Raw genomic sequence first — 23,284 nt, forward strand, 5'->3', positions numbered from 1 at the left:
AAAGGAGAAGGTTCAGCTGTGACTCGCGTTAGAGTGCAGCTTCTCTTCAGACACATATTCACGCCAGTTTCTCGAGAACTGAAGACGCTCCTGCGAGAAAACGTTGTCCAGGTGAAAGAATCCAGCTTTCTTTTGCCGTGGGACCTACCGACCGGTTACACTGACCGATTACACTGACCGATTACACTGACCGATTACACTGACCGATTACACTGACCGATTACACTGACCGATTACACTGACCGATTACACTGACCGCTGGCCCATTGTCGAAACCTCCTCGTCGTTGTCTTCTTCTCCCTTTGTCACTAAATATGAATAACTGTGTCGAGTAAGGCTCACGTGACTGGTGCTGCTGATAAAAAATATCATGTTTTTTTTCTGCGGTTATCTGACAGTAGCTTGTTTTCAGCAGTTTTCAAGTAAGAAAACATATATATTTAAAAAGCCGGCCTCCCCTGTCCCACAGCGCTGGCTCAGGGCGAGTCATTAAAGCTGCATCGCTCACACACTTTTCATGTTCTCATCTCTGACTCATCACAACGTGCTACGATTTAAAAAAAAAAAGTTGACCTTATTTCCATTTGGTTCAAATTGAGCCCAAATTGAGCCCAAATTGAGCCCTCGTCCCTTTGTCCCGTCAGGAATACAGCTGGAAGATGAACATACCAGGGCTGGGTATTACCAAGTACCTCACGATACGACACGCATCCCGATACATGGAACTCGAAACGATACGCGTCCTGATATCCCTTAAAACCGGTGTTCAAATTTGAGTTAAATCATGTTTTGATGAAGTAAAATGACAAAAAGCATCAGAATCTCACGTTCACGATGTACTCAATATCAGAATACAACCGTCCTATCATCAAGTCACATGTTCAGCTCCTCAGACTCAGCCTTGATGCAGCCGTGTGTTGGTGCAGACGTTTACAATGTGGCATTTTATACTGACTTTATGTTGTTTAAAAGTTATAATGTTCTGATCGAGGTGCAACGACCGGAGACTAAACACCACGCTAAACTCCATTCAAGACAAAGAGACGAGTCAACGTAGTATTTAGCATTTTAATGAAATAATGTCTGATATACAAAGATAAACGTCCATATTATGCATCCCAGTAACTTACGACATCGATTCATCCGTCCTTATACGACCAGATCGTCTAGTTGCCTGTCTCTGCTGCCATATCAAAACAGGAAGTGATGCGCCTGACTTTGTGCAAACTTTATCGACAAGGTAATAACGAACAAAACAAAACTGTTGAACTAATAATGACTTCTAAACAAAACACACGTACAGCCAAGAAGTTCATCACGGTGTTTCACGATATCGATATATTGAGCACAGTCCAAGAACATTCAGATTTAGGCTGGAAACAAGGCCCAGACACAGAGAGAAAGGTCAGTTGAGTCTCTGACATTTGGTCTGTTGGAGTCACGTCAACACAGTCTGTATATGTATCTCATGCATCTTCGAAACAAAGTACAAAAGCCTCAGAAAATGTCTCCATCGTTCGATCTCAGACGACTGCGTGATGTGATCGGCGTCTGTTGAAAAGACTTCAAACAACTGATTAATTGACAAAAGTAACGATGGGGTTCAGCATGTTTGGATCATATTTAATGCATAAATGGCGTCTGGGCTCCTGTCGCCGCTCGATTTGAGAACGTGAGCACAACCGCAAACGATCAGATTCGACATTTGCAGAATTACATTAAAATTCCTCTGGATTTACTCCCCGATCTGCACGTTCTGACTCCGGGACGTGTGTTTTGTGGACGAGCGTCCCGCTGTCTCCCCCCCCGTACTCTCCCCCTGACAAGCCTCAAAGTGATAGTATTTGTGTTTATTATTTACTTCTGCATCTTTTCTGCATCTGCTTTTCAACAGCAAAGGTTTGATGAACGTGAATAAAACAATAAAAAGAAGTCTGCTCGTCTCCATGGAGATGTTATTGCATTGCTTGGAAGTTACAGTATGGCATTATACATTAAATATGACAATTACATGAGCTTTTATTGTTTAAAAATGCATTTAAATTGAATTGTTTACTGTGGACGAGCTTGCCTCTCCACAGATCTGAGCTGTAACTTGGCCTTGTGATACCTTTGGTCTGATAGGGTTACGGTCTGTCTTGGGGCCATTAAAGTGTAGCTTAACCATAAGAACTTCTATCGATTGGATCAATAACTGAAGGAGAAGGAAAGTCAAACGCCTGCAGCGACAGATGTGTGTTTTACAAGGAATTAATAATAAACGACAATAAACGTGGATCGTCTGTTTACATTTTCTTCAACCGCAAAATTGATCCAAAATGGCTTCGTAAAAGAAATGGGACCAACGAAAAATACATGATAAATCCTGCCTTTTCACTGTAGAGTGAACTTTTCATTTACCATGTTTTCTGGACTATAAGTCGATCCGGAGTATACATCGCACCAGCCAAAAAAATGCATAATAGAGAAGAAAAAAACATATATAAGTTGCACTGGAGTATAAGTCTTATTTTTGGGGAAATTTATTTAATAAAATCCAAGACCAAGAACAGACATTTCATCTTGAAATGGCAAGGCAAGGCAAGGCAAGTTTTATTTCTAGAGCACATTTCATACACAAGGCAAATCAAAGTGCTTCACACAGCAGGAAAAATGCATTAAAATCACAAAGAAATAAAAAAAACAGAATAAATAAAACGATAAAATTAACTAAATAAAGAAATAATAATTAAAAAAAAACACCTAGCCACAAAGGGTAACGTGTTTTCGGAGTCCAACTCCCTTTTAAATCAGTCCAACTGATTGTCTAAACTAATGAAATCACATAAAAGAGAAAAGTGCAAATAAAAATCCTTTCAGTCATATGCGCAACTAAACAAAACAGTTCTTAACTTAGATTTGAACATTGTGAGAGTAGAAGCTTGTCTCACATCTTCAGGAAGACTGTTCCAGATTTTAGCTGCATAAATCTGAAATGCAGATTCCCCATGTTTAGTCCTGACTCTGGGCACCAGCAGGAGGCCGGTCCCTGAGGTCTTCAGAGTCCGAGATGGTTCATATGGCACTGACATGTCCAAGATGTACTTTGGTGCTAGGCCATGGAGAGACTTGTACACAAGCAGAGCTGCTTTAAAGTCTAATCTCTGAGCCACAGGAGCCAGTGCAGAGACCTGAGAACAGGACTAATGTGATGGTACTTCCTGGTTCTAGTCAGGACTAATGTGATGGTACTTCCTGGTTCTAGTCAAGACTAATGTGATGGTACTTCCTGGTTCTAGTCAAGACTAATGTGATGGTACTTCCTGGTTCTAGTCAGGACCCGAGCAGCAGCGTTCTGGATGTACTGCAGCTGTTTTACAGCTCGTTTGGAGAGGCCAGTGAGCAGGCTGTTACAGTAGTCTAATCTACTGGAGACAAACGCATGGATAAGTCTCTCTAAATCTGGTTTTGACACTATATTTTTGATTTTGGCAATGTTTTTTAGATGGTAAAACGCTGCTGATGTTATTGATTTGATGTGGCTGTTAAAGTTCATGTCTTAGTCCATTATTACCCCCAGATTTCTAATTTGGTTTGTAGGTTTTAGAGCGAGACTCTGGAGGTGACCGCTAACACTTTCTTTTTGTTTCTGTGGGCCAAAAACGATTATTTCAGTCTTGTCTGAGTTCAGCTGGAGAAAGTTGTTTTGCATCCACACACTGATCTGTTGGATGCAGTGACAGAGTGAATCCACTGGTCCATATTCACCTGCCGACAGTGAAACATAGATCTGACTCGTCTGTATCATTGTGATAGGACACATTTTCACTGCGTATCAACTGACCTAACGGCAGCATGTAGAGGTTGAACAGAAGGGGACCCAGGATTGACCCTTGGGGCACCCCACAGGTCAGGGGCATGTGGTCTGAGACACAGTTACCAATTTCAACAAAGTACTTCCTGTCTTCCAGATAGGACCTTAACCAGTTTAGGGCAGTGCCAGTGATGCCTACCCAGTCCTCTAGTCTCTGTAAGAGGATCCCATGATCGACAGAGTCAAAAGCAGCACTCAGATCTAACAGAATTAAGACTGAGTCTTTGCCTGTGTCAGTGTTCAGGCGGATGTCATTTGTCACCTTGACAAGAGCAGTCTCAGTGCTGTGATGAGGTCTAAAACCTGACTGAAAAACATCAAATGAGTTGTTTATTAAGAGGAAATCTGTGAGCTGTTGGTAAACAACCTTTTCAAGGACTTTGCCCCAAAATGGCAGATCAGAGATGGGCCGGTAATGACTCAGTACTGCAGCATCAAGACTGCTCTTCTTTAGGAGAGGCTTTATGACCGCAGTTTTCAAAGACATTGGGAATGTTCCAGATTGAAGCGACATGTTAACTATGTGAGTGAGTGGTGCTAACAAACTGTTCAGCACAGACTTTAGAAATCTGGTGGGTCACACATGGAGGCAGCATGTAGATGAACTCAGACTGGTGATGATCTCATGGACAGTTTTGTCAGTTACAGGTGCAAAGTGAGTTAGCTCTAAGTGTCTTGGTGGTTTCAGGGTAATTTTTTTTTTTATTGTGGGATTTATAGCATTTTTAATGCCCTGAACTTTGTCATAAAAAAATAATGCAAACTCGTTACACTTGGATGTGGAAATGCAGTTTAATATAATAACAGATGAGAGAACATGGTGAATAGGAGTACGTATGCTAACGCTAACACCTTCAGCTACATGACACACAGACAGAACTGTGGTAAGTGTCTGGTATGTTAACGTAACATATGAACAGTTATTCAGATAACTATAGCATAAAGAACATGGTAACAAGTTTACCAAAGCATCAGTTTTACGCCAAATCACTAAATCCATTGAATTCTTCTTCCTCTGTGTCACTTCTAAACAACTCCACAAACTCCAGAGGTAGAAGAAGTGCAGATTCTTCTTCTGCGTCGCTTAGAGCCTAGAGCGCCCTGTTGTGGCTGCTAGTGTGAAAATAACAAATAATATCACATATAAATCGCTCTGGAGAATAAGTCACACCCCGGCCAAAATGTAAAAAGGTGACTTATAGTTCAAAAAATTGGTTTATTACTTTGTTTTATTGTTGAGAAATGGCTACAGAACATTCCTGAACCTTAGGGTTATGACTTGGAGTCTCTAAATAAAATATTAGCATATAAAAGTGTGCACTCAAACCTCATGTTCATTGGTTACTCAAAAATGTATGAATCAATGGAAATATAACACAAATGAAGAGAACGGCGTTATAACACGGCTAAAAGGCTCACGAGGGACGATAATGGAAATCACAGTGCTGTGTTTAAATTTAAAAACAATACTTGGTTTGCAGTGTAATACTGACCTCATCAGGCAGAACCTTTGGGGTGAATACGATGCTCCTCTCGCACACATTTGCATAAACATAAGTCTCGCCACAATGTCGTGCAAATTGAAGCATTTTGTTCCATGGCCACAAAGCCGTAATCGAGCACGTTGAAAGCGATTTGCTTGTGGGAAAAGAGGAAACGAGATCGGGAACGTTGATATTCAGTCGTGGAATTGACAAAATGATGTGACGTTTGACCAAAAGGAGGGAGACGGCGAGGAGCTAATGTGATGTCACGGTCTGTGTCTCTCTCCGACTCGCAGCACGTTCAGAATATGAATCAGGTCGAGAGGTTATAGTTAAACGTTTGTGACTTTTACTTTTGGATGTTTCTTAAAAATGGCGTAACATGTGAATAATAGTGAAAATACTGGCTTCTGTCGCTGTCTGAGACACGTGCTACGAGCTAAAAACACATTGAAAATACTTTATATTTAAAGTAAAATATAAAAAAAAAAATAGAAAATGCAAATATTAGAAGATTATTTATTTGGAGTTCAGATTTAGATTTTTTTTTGGGGGGGTAAATGAATGATAATAAGTGCTATTGAATTTCTTACTTTGACATGTTTTCCATTTTTTAAATTTGGTACTAGATAGATTTAAAAAGAAAAACACACTTAAAAAAAAAAATATATATATATATATATATATATATATATATATATATATATAAATAAATCAAAGTGAGCATTTCAAATAAAAAATCGGATGAATCAAGTTATGTAAATGAGTATGTAAATGAGCGTTAATATTCTGTCTGTTATTTTAATTGTAGACTTTTTGCAGTGCACTTGCCGTCTGGCCTCAGTCAAAGCTTTGATTGGGTTTGAAAATGTGAGCACGGCCCTGGCCCACAGATTAGCCTCCTCTTTGTCGCGGCCCAAACAAATCCCGCTAAAGTCGTGCTAATGTGCCCAGCTAACGGCCTAATAACATAATTTCACCACATTGTGTCCAAACTGACCTCGTTTAGCTCAAAGCGGGCGCAGATCAAGGCCACTGGGTCACGGGCGCGGCTCCGTCCCACCCTCCTCAGTCAGCTTTGGTGTCTTCACGGCTAAAATTAATATGTATCCTCCAAACAATGTACATGAATCAATATGTAGTGTGTTTATGGAGATTAACTGGATTTACATACTTTTTAAAACTATTGAGGGCACCATATTTTTTTGTTTCACTTACAAACTTATTACAATCAGAAACCACCATAAACAACGTTCAAGGATTTAGAACTGTGGACTCGAGTCACTATTTTGATGATCAGAGACTTGAATTGATAAAAGTGGTGGATTAAGATTTTGAGACCTGCCATGGGCTCGAGCCCTGTGACTTCAGACGCTTAGATTTTTCTCACAAATTAGATCAGATTTGTTTATTTGAAATGGGACAAATAAACATGAGTAAAAAAAGACTGAACCAAGAAGAAACAGCGTCTCCATCGCTTATGTCTCAGTCTGAAAAACGACTAAACCCTTGAAAAGTATTTTTAGACAGCATGGCAATCTGCTAAATTTGCACCGGTGCAACTGGTTCAAACTGAGGACGAGATGCAGACACAAAGACAGTGTGTAGTGTGTTCAATCCATGCAGTGAAGACAAACGCTGTTGGGATTTTAGGCTTTACAAAAATAAATTGAACAGAATTGAAATGAATTGAAAGTTGTAAAGAGTGGTACATAGTGAGATTAAACAGCCACTTCACAAGAGGCTTTATCAGCAGAAGACACTAGAGTTCAGGACCACAGAGCGCCGTGCATCTTCATCTTAAAGCCACAAACCACTCTTTAGAAGACGGTGAGGTGAAGATTATAGGGCAGGAAAAAATATGGTTTGAAAGAGGAGCTATAAAGAAAACCCCTCTTTAAACAGACATGGAGGTTTAATGTTCAACCTACCTATCGAATACAATAGTGTTTTGAAGCCATGGGGCGGAAGCAGCCCTCACCATTCAAATGTTAATCAGGTACTCGTCAATGATGAGGTAGCTGCAGTCAGCTTTAGGACTTCAGTGGCTCATTATAGTAGGTTAATAGGGTAACAAAAAAAAATGGTAAGACATTTTACAGTGTAAACAAATACAAAACAGTACAGGTAATTAACAGCAGGCTCCGCCCGGTGGGCAGGGCTTATGCAGAGTAGGATAAATATCCGAGTTTTCAGACTAGATCCACAGATTGAGAATGACTCTTGGATTAAAGTCTTGTTTTTTTTCTTAAACGGTGACCAACCTAGCAAGTATTGTTTACTAGCCAGGTTTTTAGTAAATGCCTTATATCTGGTTTGTTGTTTAGTACAACTATCGAGTTCCCCTCTGGCTCTTCTCACAGACCAGGACGACTGACTGTTTGATCCTTCTGAGAAAGAGCATCCTCAGTCACCTCTCACGCAGTCACCTCTCACGCAGTCACCTCTCACGCAGTCACCTCTCACGCAGTCACCTCTCACGCAGTCGCCTCTCACGCAGTCACCTCTCACGCAGTCACCTCTCACGCAGTCACCTCTCACGCAGTCGCCTCTCACGCAGTCGCCTCTCACGCAGTCGCCTCTCACGCAGTCGCCTCTCACGCAGTCATCTCTCACGCAGTCATCTCTCACGCAGTCATCTCTCACGCAGTCATCTCTCATGCAGTCACCTCTCACGCAGTCACATCTCACGCAGTCACCTCTCAAGCAGTCATCTCTCATGCAGTCACCTCTCACGCAGTCACATCTCACGCAGTCACCTCTCAAGCAGTCATCTCTCATGCAGTCACCTCTCACGCAGTCACCTCTCACGCAGTCGCCTCTCACGCAGTCACCTCTCACGCAGTCACCTCTCACGCAGTCGCCTCTCACGCAGTCATCTCTCACGCAGTCGCCTCTCACGCAGTCGCCTCTCACGCAGTCGCCTCTCACGCAGTCATCTCTCACGCAGTCGCCTCTCACGCAGTCACCTCTCACGCAGTCACCTCTCACGCAGTCGCCTCTCACGCAGTCATCTCTCACGCAGTCGCCTCTCACGCAGTCGCCTCTCACGCAGTCATCTCTCACGCAGTCATCTCTCACGCAGTCATCTCTCACGCAGTCATCTCTCATGCAGTCACCTCTCACGCAGTCACCTCTCACGCAGTCACCTCTCATGCAGTCACCTCTCACGCAGTCACCTCTCACGCAGTCACCTCTCACGCAGTCGCCTCTCACGCAGTCATCTCTCACGCAGTCACCTCTCACGCAGTAGCCTCTCACGCAGTCGCCTCTCACGCAGTCGCCTCTCACGCAGTCATCTCTCACGCAGTCATCTCTCACGCAGTCACCTCTCACGCAGTCATCTCTCACGCAGTCATCTCTCACGCAGTCATCTCTCACGCAGTCACCTCTCACGCAGTCGCCTCTCACGCAGTCACCTCTCACGCAGTCACCTCTCACGCAGTCATCTCTCACGCAGTCGCCTCTCACGCAGTCACCTCTCACGCAGTCACCTCTCACGCAGTCACCTCTCTCGCAGTCACCTCTTACGCAGTCATCTCTCACACAGTCACCTCTCACGCAGTCATCTCTCACGCAGTCACCTCTCACACAGTCACCTCTCACGCAGTCACCTCTCATGATGAATTCTGTCAGTGGAGCAGGAGCAACATCATGTATTAGTTTGTACGTTGAGAGTCTGACCAACTTAAAAAAACTTACTTTGAAAGAATGGTACAGTGATGGAAATGTCTTGGTTGTTTATCCGTGACTTTGATCGCTCTTTTATACAGTGTTTCCAATGGCCTTGAAGTGCTTGAGACCAGCTCGTTATGCAGTCATCAAAATGACTTAAAACCATGGAATGTAAAACGATTGCTGCTGCCTCTCTTCACATTTCATCCCTGATTGATCTAAAATTTGCATTATTCAACAATGATTCTTTTCTTGACATCTTATTACAAAAGGAGAAGTGAGAATCAACTCTCCAACCAAGATATTTATACTGAGTAACAATGTGTAGCTTCTCCCTTCCAATGTATATTTCAGTATCAAGGGAAGTGCTTTACTCAAGTACACGCCCATCATTTTTGATATATTCACCTTGGATTTGGTCAGTTTGGCTGTAACATTGTCTTTGGAGTCTGGATATATTATGCGCTCAACTTCAGAGTAGACACTGGGCAAATCATTCATGCTAAATAAAAGGGGGCCCAAAATGGATCCCTGTGGCACTCCTGTGGCTGTTTCAGATATGATTCAATCCAATTCACCGTAATGCTATCAAAATTGAAATGTGAAAGCTCTGAACAGAGAACAGCATGATTTACTGCATCGAAAGCTTTCTTGAGATCCAGAAATACTGCTCCTACAACTCCGCCCATGGCCAGGGAGATTTTCTTTCCTCAATAAAGAGTCAGGTGTCCGTTTCAGCTGAACGTTTGGCTCTAAACCCAAACTGCATGGAATGGAGAGAGAGGGAGCTGCTATTTAAATGTTGAACAATCTGCTCTGAGAACCATTTTTCAGCAATTTTACGAAGATTGCATAGTGGTCGAGAGCTGTTTAGAACACTCGAGTTACACGATTTAAAGAGACGAGTAACAATCACAGATGTCCAGACATTTGGAAAGTGAGCAGTGGAAACAGACGGATGTATAATGGAGGCGATGGGAGTGGCTAAAGCTGAGCTAAGATCGTTGAGCATCCTTAGCCTTAGGATGTACTTCTAAGCGCTCTGATGATATTGAGAACTTTGGTCTCTGTCATTTTTGAGATGGCTTGTGGAAGGATTGTGTTGCAGAGACGTTAGGAAGGATTTTCTTTCGGTCAGCTGTAAGGTAATGATTAAAGGATTCTGCTACGAACGTTAGCTTTGTTCAGATCTTGCCATTTAAATGTTTTTAATTTCTATGTGTTCATAATCACTTGTTAGTTGTTTTATGTGATTCCAAATCATCTTCAGAGCTGTGATAAAGAAGTTGGCTCGTTTTTGTCTTGTTTCTTTCACTACCTTGTTTCACAGTGAAATAAAATAAGGTCTATTGTATCCTTTATTTGCAGAAATCTTCAAGGCCTGGTCTGGTTCCTTCATTATTTTAGAAATAGATTCATTTAACCGTGGAAAACTTTTCTTATTTTGCTTAGAGTTGAAGTTTTCTTGTACGTTTTGGAATCATTGTTGTATTTTATTTTAATTCCAAACGCTCCTCGTCTAAATTATTCATCCCAGTTTTTTTTGTAAATATGTTGGTATTCTAAGCATTTATGTTGCAGCCAAACGTTTTAAAATATTCATTAAGTCATTTCTGGCCTGTTAGTAAAGCATAAGTCTGTGTGCTGGTGGAATTTGTGAATTTCCTGAGTCATATCCATTTTGTCCATTAGCCTTTTCCAAATGTCCCTGACTTGATTATAACCTCTTTGGCCAAGTTTAATTGTGTCAATAACCTTTCCAGCTTCTCATAAAAATCCATGATGAATCCATGGATGAAGGAGGTCTTTGAATAACAACAAGAGTAGACGACATTCGCAGTGACAACGTTACATTTAAGACATTCTGATTCCTTTGCATTTGTGAGATGTAATTCATAACTCCACCTCCCTCAGAGCTCTGTCCATCCTTTTGAAATATATAATGTATCCAGGCAAAGATAACTTTGCTGGAGCAGAAGTTTTGTGAAGTCACGTTTCAGATGGAAAAAGGAGTCAACATTAGAGCCAGTAAGAAGATGGTGACGCTGGGCACTTTATCACATAAAACTGCAAATATTTAAGTGTAGTATCCCTTTTTGTTTAGAAACATCTTTACTGTCGATAGATGTGTTTAATTTGAAGGAAAAAATACTTCTGTTTCCACGTCTCTTCATGTGACGAGCACGATTTAGATGGGCCATTCACAAAAATCATATACATTTCAGAAATATGAACTGCAGTCGGTTCTTTGGTTAAATTATTTGAAAGGACTTGAAACTCAAATCATAGGACTTGGACATGAGGCCAAAGACTCAAGGTCAAATACATGAGGTCAAATACATGAGGTCAAATACATGAAGTCAAATACATGAGGTCAAATGCATGAGGTCAAATACATGAAGTCAAATACATGAGGTCAAATGCATGAGGTCAAATACATGAAGTCAAATACATGAGGTCAAATACATGAAGTCAAATACATGAAGTCAAATACATGAGGTCAAATACATGAAGTCAAATACATGAGGTCAAATACATGAGGTCAAATACATGAAGTCAAATACATGAAGTCAAATACATGAGGCCAAATACATGAGGTCAAATAGATGAGGTCAAATACATGAGGTCAAATACATGAGGTCAAATACATGAGGTCAAATACATGAAGTCAAATACATGAGGTCAAATACATGAGGTCAAATACATGAAGTCAAATACATGAGGTCAAATACATGAGGTCAAATACATGAAGTCAAATACATGAGGTCAAATACATGAGGTCAAATACATGAAGTCAAATACATGAAGTCAAATACATGAGGTCAAATACATGAGGCCAAATACATGAGGTCAAATAGATGAGGTCAAATAGATGAAGTCAAATACATGAGGTCAAATAGATGAGGTCAAATACATGAGGTCAAATACATTAGGTCAAATACATGAGGCCAAATACATGAGGTCAAATAGATGAGGTCAAATACATTAATACTTTTAGACTTACAAAACAAGAACTAGGTCACTTCTGATTTTGAGTATTATATTCCATTTTCTCTGTATATAATTTAATGTACCTACTTACCCCTTTTCTTTGCATATCAATGCATAAATAATAATAAATCAATAATACATTTTACTTACTGGTAATATCTATGTTTTTGTCCTGAAGCATGCAAGGAAAGTGTCAAGTCATGTTTAACCTTTACATTCCTGTTTGTAGAGTCCGTACCTCCTTATTCTCCCAACTCTTTCCTCTCTCATTCCATCACATCTTCTTCCACATTGGCACAGATTTGGGGAGAACATTTGGGGGCAAATGCAGAGGTGGCATTTGGTGCTCTGCATAGAACTCTTTATAATGAGGTTACGGGCCTGCAGCGCCAGGTTATTGTCCAAACTGGCCTCATTCCGCGCCCCTTTTATTCACTCCATCATTTCTTTGCAAAGTGTCTATTATTCCAAAGAGAAACGAGCTTCTTCACGTTCCCTCTGGGGCTGGCGCTCTTTTATGGTCATAGATATGTTTGGATGATAATGTTGAAAATATAGTCTTTTTTGGCAAAAAGATTCTTGAAATGTAACTGTGTGAATACCTTTTTTATGACTAGTTCATTTTATTCACATGGCATGCAGCTTCTGACCGGTCTAATACTAGTGTACAGGGACAAAATGTATTCATAAATATATTTAGAAACAAACAAACAATAAAAAACAGACTAATATTAGGTAAATGATGAGGATTTTGTCTTGTTGCTGTTGTATTTCAAACACTGTTGTCCTGATCTTGCTGTATATACTGTATTAGCCGGACTATAAGTCGCACCAGCCAAAAAAGGCATAATAGAGAAGAAAATACATATATAAGTGGCATTTTTTGGGGGACATGTATTTGATAAAATCCAAGACCAAGAACAGACATTTCATCTTGAAATGCAATTTAAAATAATAACAGATGAGAGAACATGGTGAATAGGTGAACGTATGCTAACGCTAACACCTTCAGCTACATGACTCACAGACAGAACTGTGGTAAGTGTCTGGTATGTTAACGTAACATATGAACAGTTATTCAGATAACTATAGCATAAAGAACATGCTAACAAGTTTACCAAAGCATCAGTTTTACCCTAAATCACTAAATCCATTGAATTCTTCTTCCTCTGTGTCACTTCTAAACAACTCCACAAACTCCGGAGGTAGAGGAAGTGCAGATTCTTCTTCTGCGTCGCTTAGAGCCTAGAACGCCCTCTTGTGGTTGTCAGTGTGAAAATAACGAATAATATTATAATTCGCTCTGGAGTATAAGTCTCACCCCGGCCAAACTATGAAAAGACTTATAGTGTAAACTGGACACAGCTGACGTGATTGTAAAATTGTTAAAGGTGCTCTATGTAACTGTTGCTTTTGTCCTTGGAGGTAGAATGGCTTTGTTAGGAATATTTGACAGTTCGGCATTAAGTTGATCTACGTTACAGGTGTTTTATTGCACCAAAAATACATTCTTACTTTGAGCGGGTTTGACTCTCCGCAGATCTCGAGCCTCAGTTATAAAATATTGTGTAGAAGCAAGCGTGTCTCCTCCTCCTGATTTATAAAACACTCTGTTCACCACACAATTTGTGCCTTATAAATCCCCTAACCCTCTCCACACCTCCAAAACACCATAAAAGGGCCATGCAAAGTGATTTAACTAACCATGAGCCAATAGTCAGTGGGTTTGTTTGTTTGTCAGCTACATTTTTGCAGATATTATTATTTTTTCGCGAGTTGAGCAGGAGGAAAATGTTTTGCATCCACACACTGATCTGTTGGATGCAGTGACAGAGTGAATCCACTGGTCCATATTCACCTGCCGACAGTGAAACATAGATCTGACTCGTCTGCATCATTGTGATAGGACACATTTTCACTGCTGACTGTCCCAGGACTGACCCTTGGGGCGCCCCACAGGTCAAGAGCATGTGGTCTGAGACACAAAGTACTTCCTGTCTTCCAGATAGGACCTTCACCAGTTTAGGGCAGGGCCAGTGATGCCCACCCAGTCCGCTAGTCTCTGTCATCATCTCTCATGATGGAGAGTGTCAAAAGCAGCACTCAGATCTAACAGAATTAAGAGTCTTTGCCCGTGTCAGTGTTCAGGCGGATGTCATTTGTCACCTTGACAACAGCAGTCTCAGTGCTGTGATGAGGTCTAAAACCTGACTGAAAAACATCAAATGAGTTGTTTATTAAGATGAAGTCAGTCAGGTTGCTGGATTTCCGCATTGGAACTGGCAACACAAATATGAGACTCATGTGAGGCTTTTTCTGCTTTCTGATTGGATAACAAAACCAAAGTTATAATTAGTTTTTTAACACAAATTGACCGTCATGTACCAAATCTTACATACTGTCACGTTATGTTAGGATTAGATTAGATTTGGTTGTTTTTTAGAATGGATGACACGTTGAATATTCCCACTCACGGTCCTTGGTTTAGTTCAATTAGCTTTTCTGATGGGGACTTGGATTAGTCTGGTTTTATTCCTGTTTTAGACCTGCCCAGGTTCGGTTCTGAATTTATACCCCATTTAGTGCCCATTTTGACACCGTGCATAATCAGCTTCAGAGAATAAGAAATGGCATCTTCAAACAGTCCCTCACCTGTGTTTCTACGTGGAGCCGCCATAACTGCACACATGTAGATTTTCAATGATCGCGCAGAGAGCATCTTAATCAGTTCCCATAATGAGCCCTGCGTTTCCAACTTAAGCACTTTCTAAAAATACACCAGCGCCCTGCCGGTAGATCCCGCCATCATTTATTTTCCGCTTCCCTGAAAAGCCCTAAGTCGCGCTCGTGAAGCTGTTGTGTAGTAAAGTGTCTCTATCTTTCCATCAATAGGACCATCTATTTCCCCGTCCAATTCACCTTAATGGCTTTTCCTTTCAGGGCCCCGTGCATTTCGCAAACAGATCTCGTCGCCGTCGCCTCCTCCTGCTGAGAGTAAACACCGGCCATCGTATTCAAATGATGCAGAGGAGGCGGCGGGAAGACGTAGTATTTAGTCTCAAAAAGCGGTTCGTTTGGAAAGGAAACGTGCTAAATAGGCATTGATCAGGTGTTCGGCTACAAAGATATATATATATATATATATATATATTTTTTTTTCATCATGTAATTTATTTGAATATTAAAATAAAGCGCTATAAGTATAAAAATGACAAAATTGCACATGTTTGGGACATGGACGGAGTCAGTTTTAGGCTTCTTGTTGTTGAAACTGAATATTTCTGGGGGAAAAAAAATCTGGATTAGATGAACATTTTAACAAATTATTCCGTATGATTTGTCAAAATAAAATCTTATTACATACACAATTGTAAAGTTTGGTGTGTGTAGGTGCTGCTTTAATGTCTTTAATGTATAAAGCCCATATCAATCTATGGATACAACTTCTTGAAATAAAATCATAAAACATTCTTAGCTACAGATTAGACTATATTCACTGTTGTTAAGAGTCTTGCTTCAAGGTATAAAACTATGTGCCAGTGTTTGGATGCTGCTGAAAGTCCCTGAAAGTACCGTATTTTCCACACTATAAGGCGCAATGGATTATAAAACGCACTGTCAATGAATGGTCTTTATTTGATCACTTTTCATACACAAAGCGCACCGGACTATAAGGCGCATTAAGCGAAAAACAAATCGTGTACCACACAAAATGGCTTTGAGGTCAGTAAGCACCACCAGAATTAATCCATATATAAAGTGCACTGGATTATAAGGTCGTTTTTTGAGAAAATTCAAGGCTTTTATATTGCGGAAAATACGGTAACTGCAAATATAATGTCCACGAACCGCGACAGAACCGCCGCCCATCGACATTTTAACATCACATTCTTCTGTAGAACTGCCCCGTCCTCCGTCTCAATCGTGAAATATAGCTCTGACACATAAAGCAAATCCACTCGGCTCGCCGCTCTCGTGACGGGGCGGGGCGTTTGGGGGGGACGGACACGGCTGCTCGCTGCGATAGCCCCTTTACGAAACGGTCCCCCGCCGCACTCGTCCCATCCCCGTCGCTCAGAAAATCCATGCTTTGAAAAAAAAAGAGGAAAAAAGAAAAGAATGAGGTTTTAATTTGGCGGGATTGTGGAGCGGGCGGCTTTTAGAGTCTGCTATTTTTACCTCGGCCTCATTAAAGTTTGCATATTCATCGCTCTGACCTTTTCCTTTCGAAGTGTTTGGCCTTTGTCTTTGCCGTTCCACTGTCTAAACTTAAACTGAAGTGACTTTAGAATATTGTTGTGTTATTAGTGGTCATATTCATTGAGCTAGAATTGCGTTATACAGAAAGATTCTTTGAGTGAACTTATTTAAAGCCCTGAAATTGATTTGTATTTGTTCTGTTTCTTGTTTAGGAAATAACTTTTAGTCCTCACAGCGTATTATAAAAAACATCTATTTGTGTAAATACATAAAGAAAAAACAATTACGGACGAGAGAAAGAAAATGATAAAAAATAAAAGATTATACTTTTTCTTTTATTTATTTATTTGTAATTTGTATGTACAGTAACATTAAAATCCATTATTTTTCATCATTATTGTTTTCAAAGTGAAAGATAAGAGAAAAGAGACACACTCGACAAACATAAATATAAAAGAGAATAAAATGAAAATAAAGTCTAAGGCACACAAGCGTCTAAATAATAATCCCATTTAGTCCAGTTTATTTTAAATATGTTCGTTTCCATGTCGACCTCGTGTTTGATGTTAGTTTTGGTGTCGTTCCAGCCTTTTTCCCGGCAATTGTTCCAAAAAAGTATACATTTTCAATAGGATTTTGTTGGATGGGAATCATAAGGAAGCAGCTGCCCAGGAGAGACATCAAACAGAGAGAGGAGACAAAGTGGGCGGGGCTGAACCATGTCGTTCACTCGTGGTTCAACATCAGCTTCAGCCCCTTTAAGTGCATCATTTTTTTTTACAAATGAAATAATCTGAGCCAAATACATTTTAATTTACTCCAAACTATTATGTGAAGAATGACACATATGTTACTGGAGCCCAACAATTTGCTGTATGTCTTTCCCAACTCTTCACCCACATTTCACGCTCACACATCTTCCATGAATCCCATTGGCCCGTCCAGTGCTTGCAAACGGAACGCCCAGATTCCAAAGTCTTGGAACGTTCCATACTTTAGCTCCAGTGTGTTTTCAATGGGAGCGTTAGCATTAGCGTTAGCCTCCGAACATCACAAACTATAAAAAAACCAGGGTTGTTATGGCGTCTCACCACTGCTTGACCGCATGTGACACCAGAGAACTGTTAGAACAAAATCACAGTGTGTAGAACTGTTAAGCGTCGTTTGTTGACGGTGATTTGCGCCACGATTTGCTTAAACGTGAATGACGAATCACGTAATAAGCGTTTCATAGCTCTAAGGTTATGCTGGACAATGCACCGAAAACATAGCGGACCACCACAGTTTTCCCCTCACAACTGGGATTAAACCAGGACTAAACTCAAAAGTACTAGTTTAGTTTAGTTTAGTTCTTAGAAAATAACTAAACTATGGCTAAAAACAACCAACTTAAGACCACACCTGGACCAAAATGGGCTAAATTTAGGTCTAAAAAACAGTAACCTTGAACACACTTTTATCTCAACGAGGATCTCAAAATCCTTCTTTTATGAGTGAATTGTAGAAATTTGAGCTGAATTAATTACATATTGGCTCCTACCAGTTGTTGCCTAGTGTAATGGACAAACAAACAACGATCCGTCTGCGCTGTCAACAAACTGCTGCTTCATCAAAATGAATGGGATAGAACGTTTACATCATTAACAACCGTTCACAAAACGCGACCTGAATGCTCTATTTGCCGCCGAAACATGTTTTAAAGTTGACTTAGTGTGTGTCTTGCAATGATGTTACGCTAGCACACGTTTGCATACCGGTGTTGTCTTGCTCTGAGCTGCAGGGGGAGACAAAGATCCTGAAGCTGAAGAACCTGCGGCCTCAGGACTACGCCAACTACAGCTGCATCGCCTCAGTCCGGAACGTGTGCGGGATCCCGGACCGGAGCGTCATCTTCAGACTCACCAACAAGACAGGTACGGATGTTTACCGTAGTTTCACACCAACCAAAAAATGCATAATAGAGAAGAAAAAAACATATATAAGTGGCACTGGAGTATAAGTCGCATTTTTGGGGAAATTTATTTGATAAAATTCAAGAAACAGACATTTCATCTTGAAATGCAGTTTCAAATAATAACAGATGAGAGAACATGATGAATAGGTGTACGTATGCTAACGCTAACACCTTCAGCTACATGAGGCACAGACAGAACTGTGGTAAGTGTCTGGTATGTTAACGTAACATATGAACAGTTATTCAGATAACTATAGCATAAAGAACATGCTAACAAGTTTACCAAAGCATCAGTTTTACCCCAAATCACTAAATCCATTGAATTCTTCTTCCTCTGTGTCACTTCTAAACAACTCCACAAACTCCAGAGGTAGAGGAAGTGCAGATTCTTCTTCTGCGTCGCTTAGAGCCTAGAGCGCCCTCTTGTGGTTGTCAGTGTGAAAATAACGAATAATATCACATATAAGTCGCTCTGGAGTATAAGTCGCACCCCGGCCAAAACTATCAAAAAATACGGTAGCTTTGTACACGTCTGCACGATCGTGCCGCAGAACACGTGTAAATGAAACGGCGTTGCTTCGCTGCTCACCGTCCGACTCTTAACGCCGTCCTTTCTCCGCGTCCTCAGCCTCCCCGTCTATAAAGCTGCTGGTGGAGGACCCGATTGTGGTGAACCCCGGGCAGACGGTGTCGCTGGTCTGCATCACCACGGGGGGAGAGCCGCCGCCGCTGCTCACTTGGGTCACCACCAATGACACCCTGCCCCAGCGGAGCCAGGTGAAAGGCGGCACGCTCACGCTGCCGGCCATCAGCTCCGAGGAGGCCGGCGTCTACAGCTGCGTGGCCAGCAACAACGTGGGCAACCCGGCCAAGAAGTCCACCACCATCGTCGTCAGATGTGAGTACTCTTTTACACGGCGGTAGAGAAGTACGTTTGAGCGTGGATTGGAGTATATCTGCTGCATGCACGATCATAGGAGCCGACTGCTGCACCGCATAAGAAATGACCTGAAACATATTTTACATTGTAGCTTTAAAGGGCGTATCACAAGTTTTTATGATGTTCTACTTTTGACTTTATTTGGTATATTTATACCTGTTGTACACATAAATTATAGTTTTACACCAATCGAGCAGGTATTTGTGGAGAAAACTTTGAAAATTGTGTAGAAATTGACAGGAAGTGACATCACACCTCATTCCAGTCAAAGTTTAAGCAGAATTTAGACAAATAAACAACTTGTTTGGCTCTCTAAACATTAAATTAACAAATAAAGTCTCTCTCATATATTTGACATTAGATGAGTTTTGACCCAGTGTTTGCTGGGTAATTTCCTAATGGGATGTCATCAATTACAAACAGGAAGTGAAATTTTAAACCTAAAAAAATTGCTATTCTGTGATAACATTTTTACAATGTTAACAAAATTTAAAATATATTTATTTTAACTGCATTTTAGTTCAATGAGTTGTCCGACCTGTAGGAGGCACTTTAAGGACACCACATGCACACAGAACATCAAACCAATATAATCACATATTACATACATACTAACATGTAAACTGATACACACATACACATTTATATATTTATATACATGTATATGCACATCAGGTTGCTGTTACATTGATACTTATCAATCAATAAACCAGCGTCACAGATCGATGCCCATTGATGAGTGTCGAGGGCAAACGCACGGGCAAGCCACACCCAGACCCTCCCGAATAACTTCAGAATGGCCCCGACCCGTGCTGGAGCCAGTACACGACCACACTGTAATACTCAGGAGACCACACTGTAATACTCGGGAGACCACACTGTAATACTCGGGAGACCACACTGTAACACTCGGGAGACCACACTGTAATACTCAGGAGACCACACTGTAATACTCGGGAGACCACACTGTAATACTCAGGAGACCACACTGTAATACTCGGGAGACCACACTGTAATACTCAGGAGACCACACTGTAATACTCAGGAGACCACACTGTAATACTCAGGAGACCACACTGTAAGACTCGGGAGACCACACTGTAATACTCAGGAGACCACACTGTAACACTCGGGAGACCACACTGTAATACTCGGGAGACCACACTGTAATACTCAGGAGACCACACTGTAATACTCGGGAGACCACACTGTAATACTCGGGAGACCACACTGTAACACTCGGGAGACCACACTGTAATACTCGGGAGACCACACTGTAACACTCGGGAGACCACACTGTAATACTCGGGAGACCACACTGTAATACTCGGGAGACCACACTGTAATACTCGGGAGACCACACTGTAATACTCGGGAGACCACACTGTAATACTCGGGAGACCACACTGTAATACTCGGGAGACCATACTGTAATACTCAGGAGACCACACTGTAATACTCAGGAGACCACACTGTAATACTCGGGAGACCACACTGTAATACTCAGGAGACCACACTGTAATACTCGGGAGACCACACTGTAATACTCAGGAGACCACACTGTAATACTCGGGAGACCACACTGTAATACTCGGGAGACCACACTGTAATACTCGGGAGACCACACTGTAATACTCGGGAGACCACACTGTAATACTCAGGAGACCACACTGTAATACTCAGGAGACCACACTGTAATACTCGGGAGACCACACTGTAATACTCGGGAGACCACACTGTAATACTCGGGAGACCACACTGTAATACTCGGGAGACCACACTGTAATACTCAGGAGACCACACTGTAATACTCGGGAGACCACACTGTAATACTCAGGAGACCACACTGTAATACTCGGGAGACCACACTGTAATACTCAGGAGACCACACTGTAATACTCAGGAGACCACACTGTAATACTGGGTTACGGCCGAAACTGCTTGGTTTCTTTGTGCCGCGGCTCCTGAAACTGCTGGGCCATTTGACCGCGCCACGGCTCTGCAGCCACAGCCTAAAATGAAAACAGAATCTACCACTGTTTCATTGCGTTTGAAACTCCTTTTCTATACTATTACTTTATTTTACATTTCCCTTGCTCTTCTCCAGCTTGAACTCATCTCTAAACGATATATGATGTGCAGATAACTTAAACAGGGCTATGTAAACAACGTGAAACAAACTATTGATAATTTTGAACGAGAATTGATACTTTTCAATGTTTCCAGTCATCATTGACATATTTGGCATCGATCTGCCCATCACAAGTATTGATTTGTGCCGAGGAGAGCAAGAGTTGATGCTTATCTACACAACGACACCGTACGCGCAACAGCCATTTTCATTAGCAATTATAACGACGAGGCTTTGGCGCTAATGCGAAATGAGCCGCCCCGGAACGTCTCCGAGCTCCGGTTCACCCCCGCTCGCTTCTTTGACCTGCAGTAGCCCGGGACGCGACAGGTCTGAGGTTCCGGGGGCAAAGACTAATTGAATTTGGTCGTCGAGCGTGCGTAAATGTCGTGAGCGAGTCAGACGTTTCCAGTCGCAGTGGTCAAGCAGCTGAAGGAGTCGATTGACCCTCTTTTGTTCACTGTTTGTCGAACGCTGCTGCCCGTTTACCACAATTACCGTATTTTCCGGACTATAAGTTGCACCGGAGTATAAGTCGCACCAGCCAAAAAATGCATAGCAGAGAAGAAAAAAAACATAAATAAGTCGCACTGGAGTATAAGTCATATTTTTGGGGAAATGTATTTGATAAATTCCAAAACCAAGTACAGACATTTAATCTTGAAATGCAATTTAAAATAATAACAGATGAGAGAACATGGTGAATAGGTGTACGTATGCTAACGCTAACACCTTCAGCTACATGAGGCACAGACAGAACTGTGGTAAGTGTCTGGTATGTTAACGTAACATATTAACAGTTATTCAGATAACTATAGCATAAAGAACATGCTAAGAAGTTTACCAAAGCATCAGTATTACCCCAAATCACTAAATCCATTGAATTCTTCTTCCTCTGTGTCACTTCTAAACAACTCCACAAACTCCAGGGTCGGCACTAGATCATAAATTCATAACTCATGGAAGTGACGAATTCCAGTATGCCGGCGACGGAAGTCTGACAGAAGAACTTCACACTTCTAAACAACGGAAAATTTTAACTGAAAGTAAGTTTACGGACGCAAATAACAATAACGAAGACTCACAGTCACGACTCTGCATATGTCAAAGCTCCAAAGGCAACTCCCATTCTGATTGATGATGAATATGTAGATGCTACATGTTTATTTGTCTGAAATGTGATTCTGTTGCATTTAATTAAATGGCAGGCCTTATGTGTGTATATATATATATATATATATATATATATATAAGTAAAAAGTAAAAGTATATATATATATAAGTTCTCAGGCCGTTTTCATTATTTCTGTATGTATATGTAACTTCAGTTCTCAATAGTAAAAATGTTAAATTGTGCCTTGATAATCTACCATTTTAGATTATTCATTAAGACCCTAGACAAATCACAAATGTTAGCAAATCAGCTTTTGTCACCAAGAGCCTCCTCACTTTTCTCAAAGAATGGTGATTTTATAACATTAAAAACAGGAGATCATTGTTCAATGACTAACTATTAAATTAAGTCGGCCTTTTTTAAAGTACTTCATCTTGGTTCATTTTACTTTTATTAGCCAATACTAATCTGCTCAGTCTCGACTACACTTGAAACTGTCTGTTGTAGCCTAGTCGTAGAAAAAAGTGAAGACTAATCTACTCAGTCTCATTTCGTAATTAATCTCGGGTAAACATCAATATCAAACTCGTAATCATTGGGGATTCAATTGTTCAAAATCCTGGTTGTTGACTTCCGTCGCCGCCATATCGGAATTCGTCACTTCATAACTGGAATTCGTCACTTCCGTGAGTTATGAACTTATGATCTAGTGCCACCCAAACTCCAGAGATAGAGGAAGTGCAGATTCTTCTTCTGCGTCGCTTAGAGCCTAGAGCGCCCTCTTGTGGTTGTCAGTGTGAAATTAATCAACATGTGGAATGCGGTTGCCTGTGTGAAAATAACGAATAATATCATATATAAGTTGCTCCCCGGCCAAAACTATGAAAAAAAAGGTGCAACTTATTCAGTAAAATACGGTGTAAGTCGCTAAATTCATCTTAA

The 23,284-nt window shown here is 41.1% G+C and overlaps 1 protein-coding gene across 1 annotated transcript in view; it reads left to right on the forward strand.

The window, feature by feature from the left end:
- mdga2a (MAM domain containing glycosylphosphatidylinositol anchor 2a) overlaps positions 1 to 23,284 on the forward strand; it is a 338,648-nt gene that overhangs the window by 86,118 nt on the left and 229,246 nt on the right. Inside the window, exons 5-6 of the mRNA XM_072449239.1 lie at positions 17,984 to 18,116; positions 18,786 to 19,055. Coding sequence (XP_072305340.1) covers positions 17,984 to 18,116; positions 18,786 to 19,055 — 403 coding nt within the window. The remainder of the gene's footprint in view (positions 1 to 17,983; positions 18,117 to 18,785; positions 19,056 to 23,284) is intronic.

The sequence above is a fragment of the Eucyclogobius newberryi genome, unplaced genomic scaffold (genome assembly GCF_026437365.1).
Source record: "Eucyclogobius newberryi isolate DKJ021-1_F unplaced genomic scaffold, fEucNew1.0.hap1 SCAF_1, whole genome shotgun sequence".
Lineage (NCBI taxonomy): Eukaryota > Metazoa > Chordata > Actinopteri > Gobiiformes > Gobiidae > Eucyclogobius > Eucyclogobius newberryi.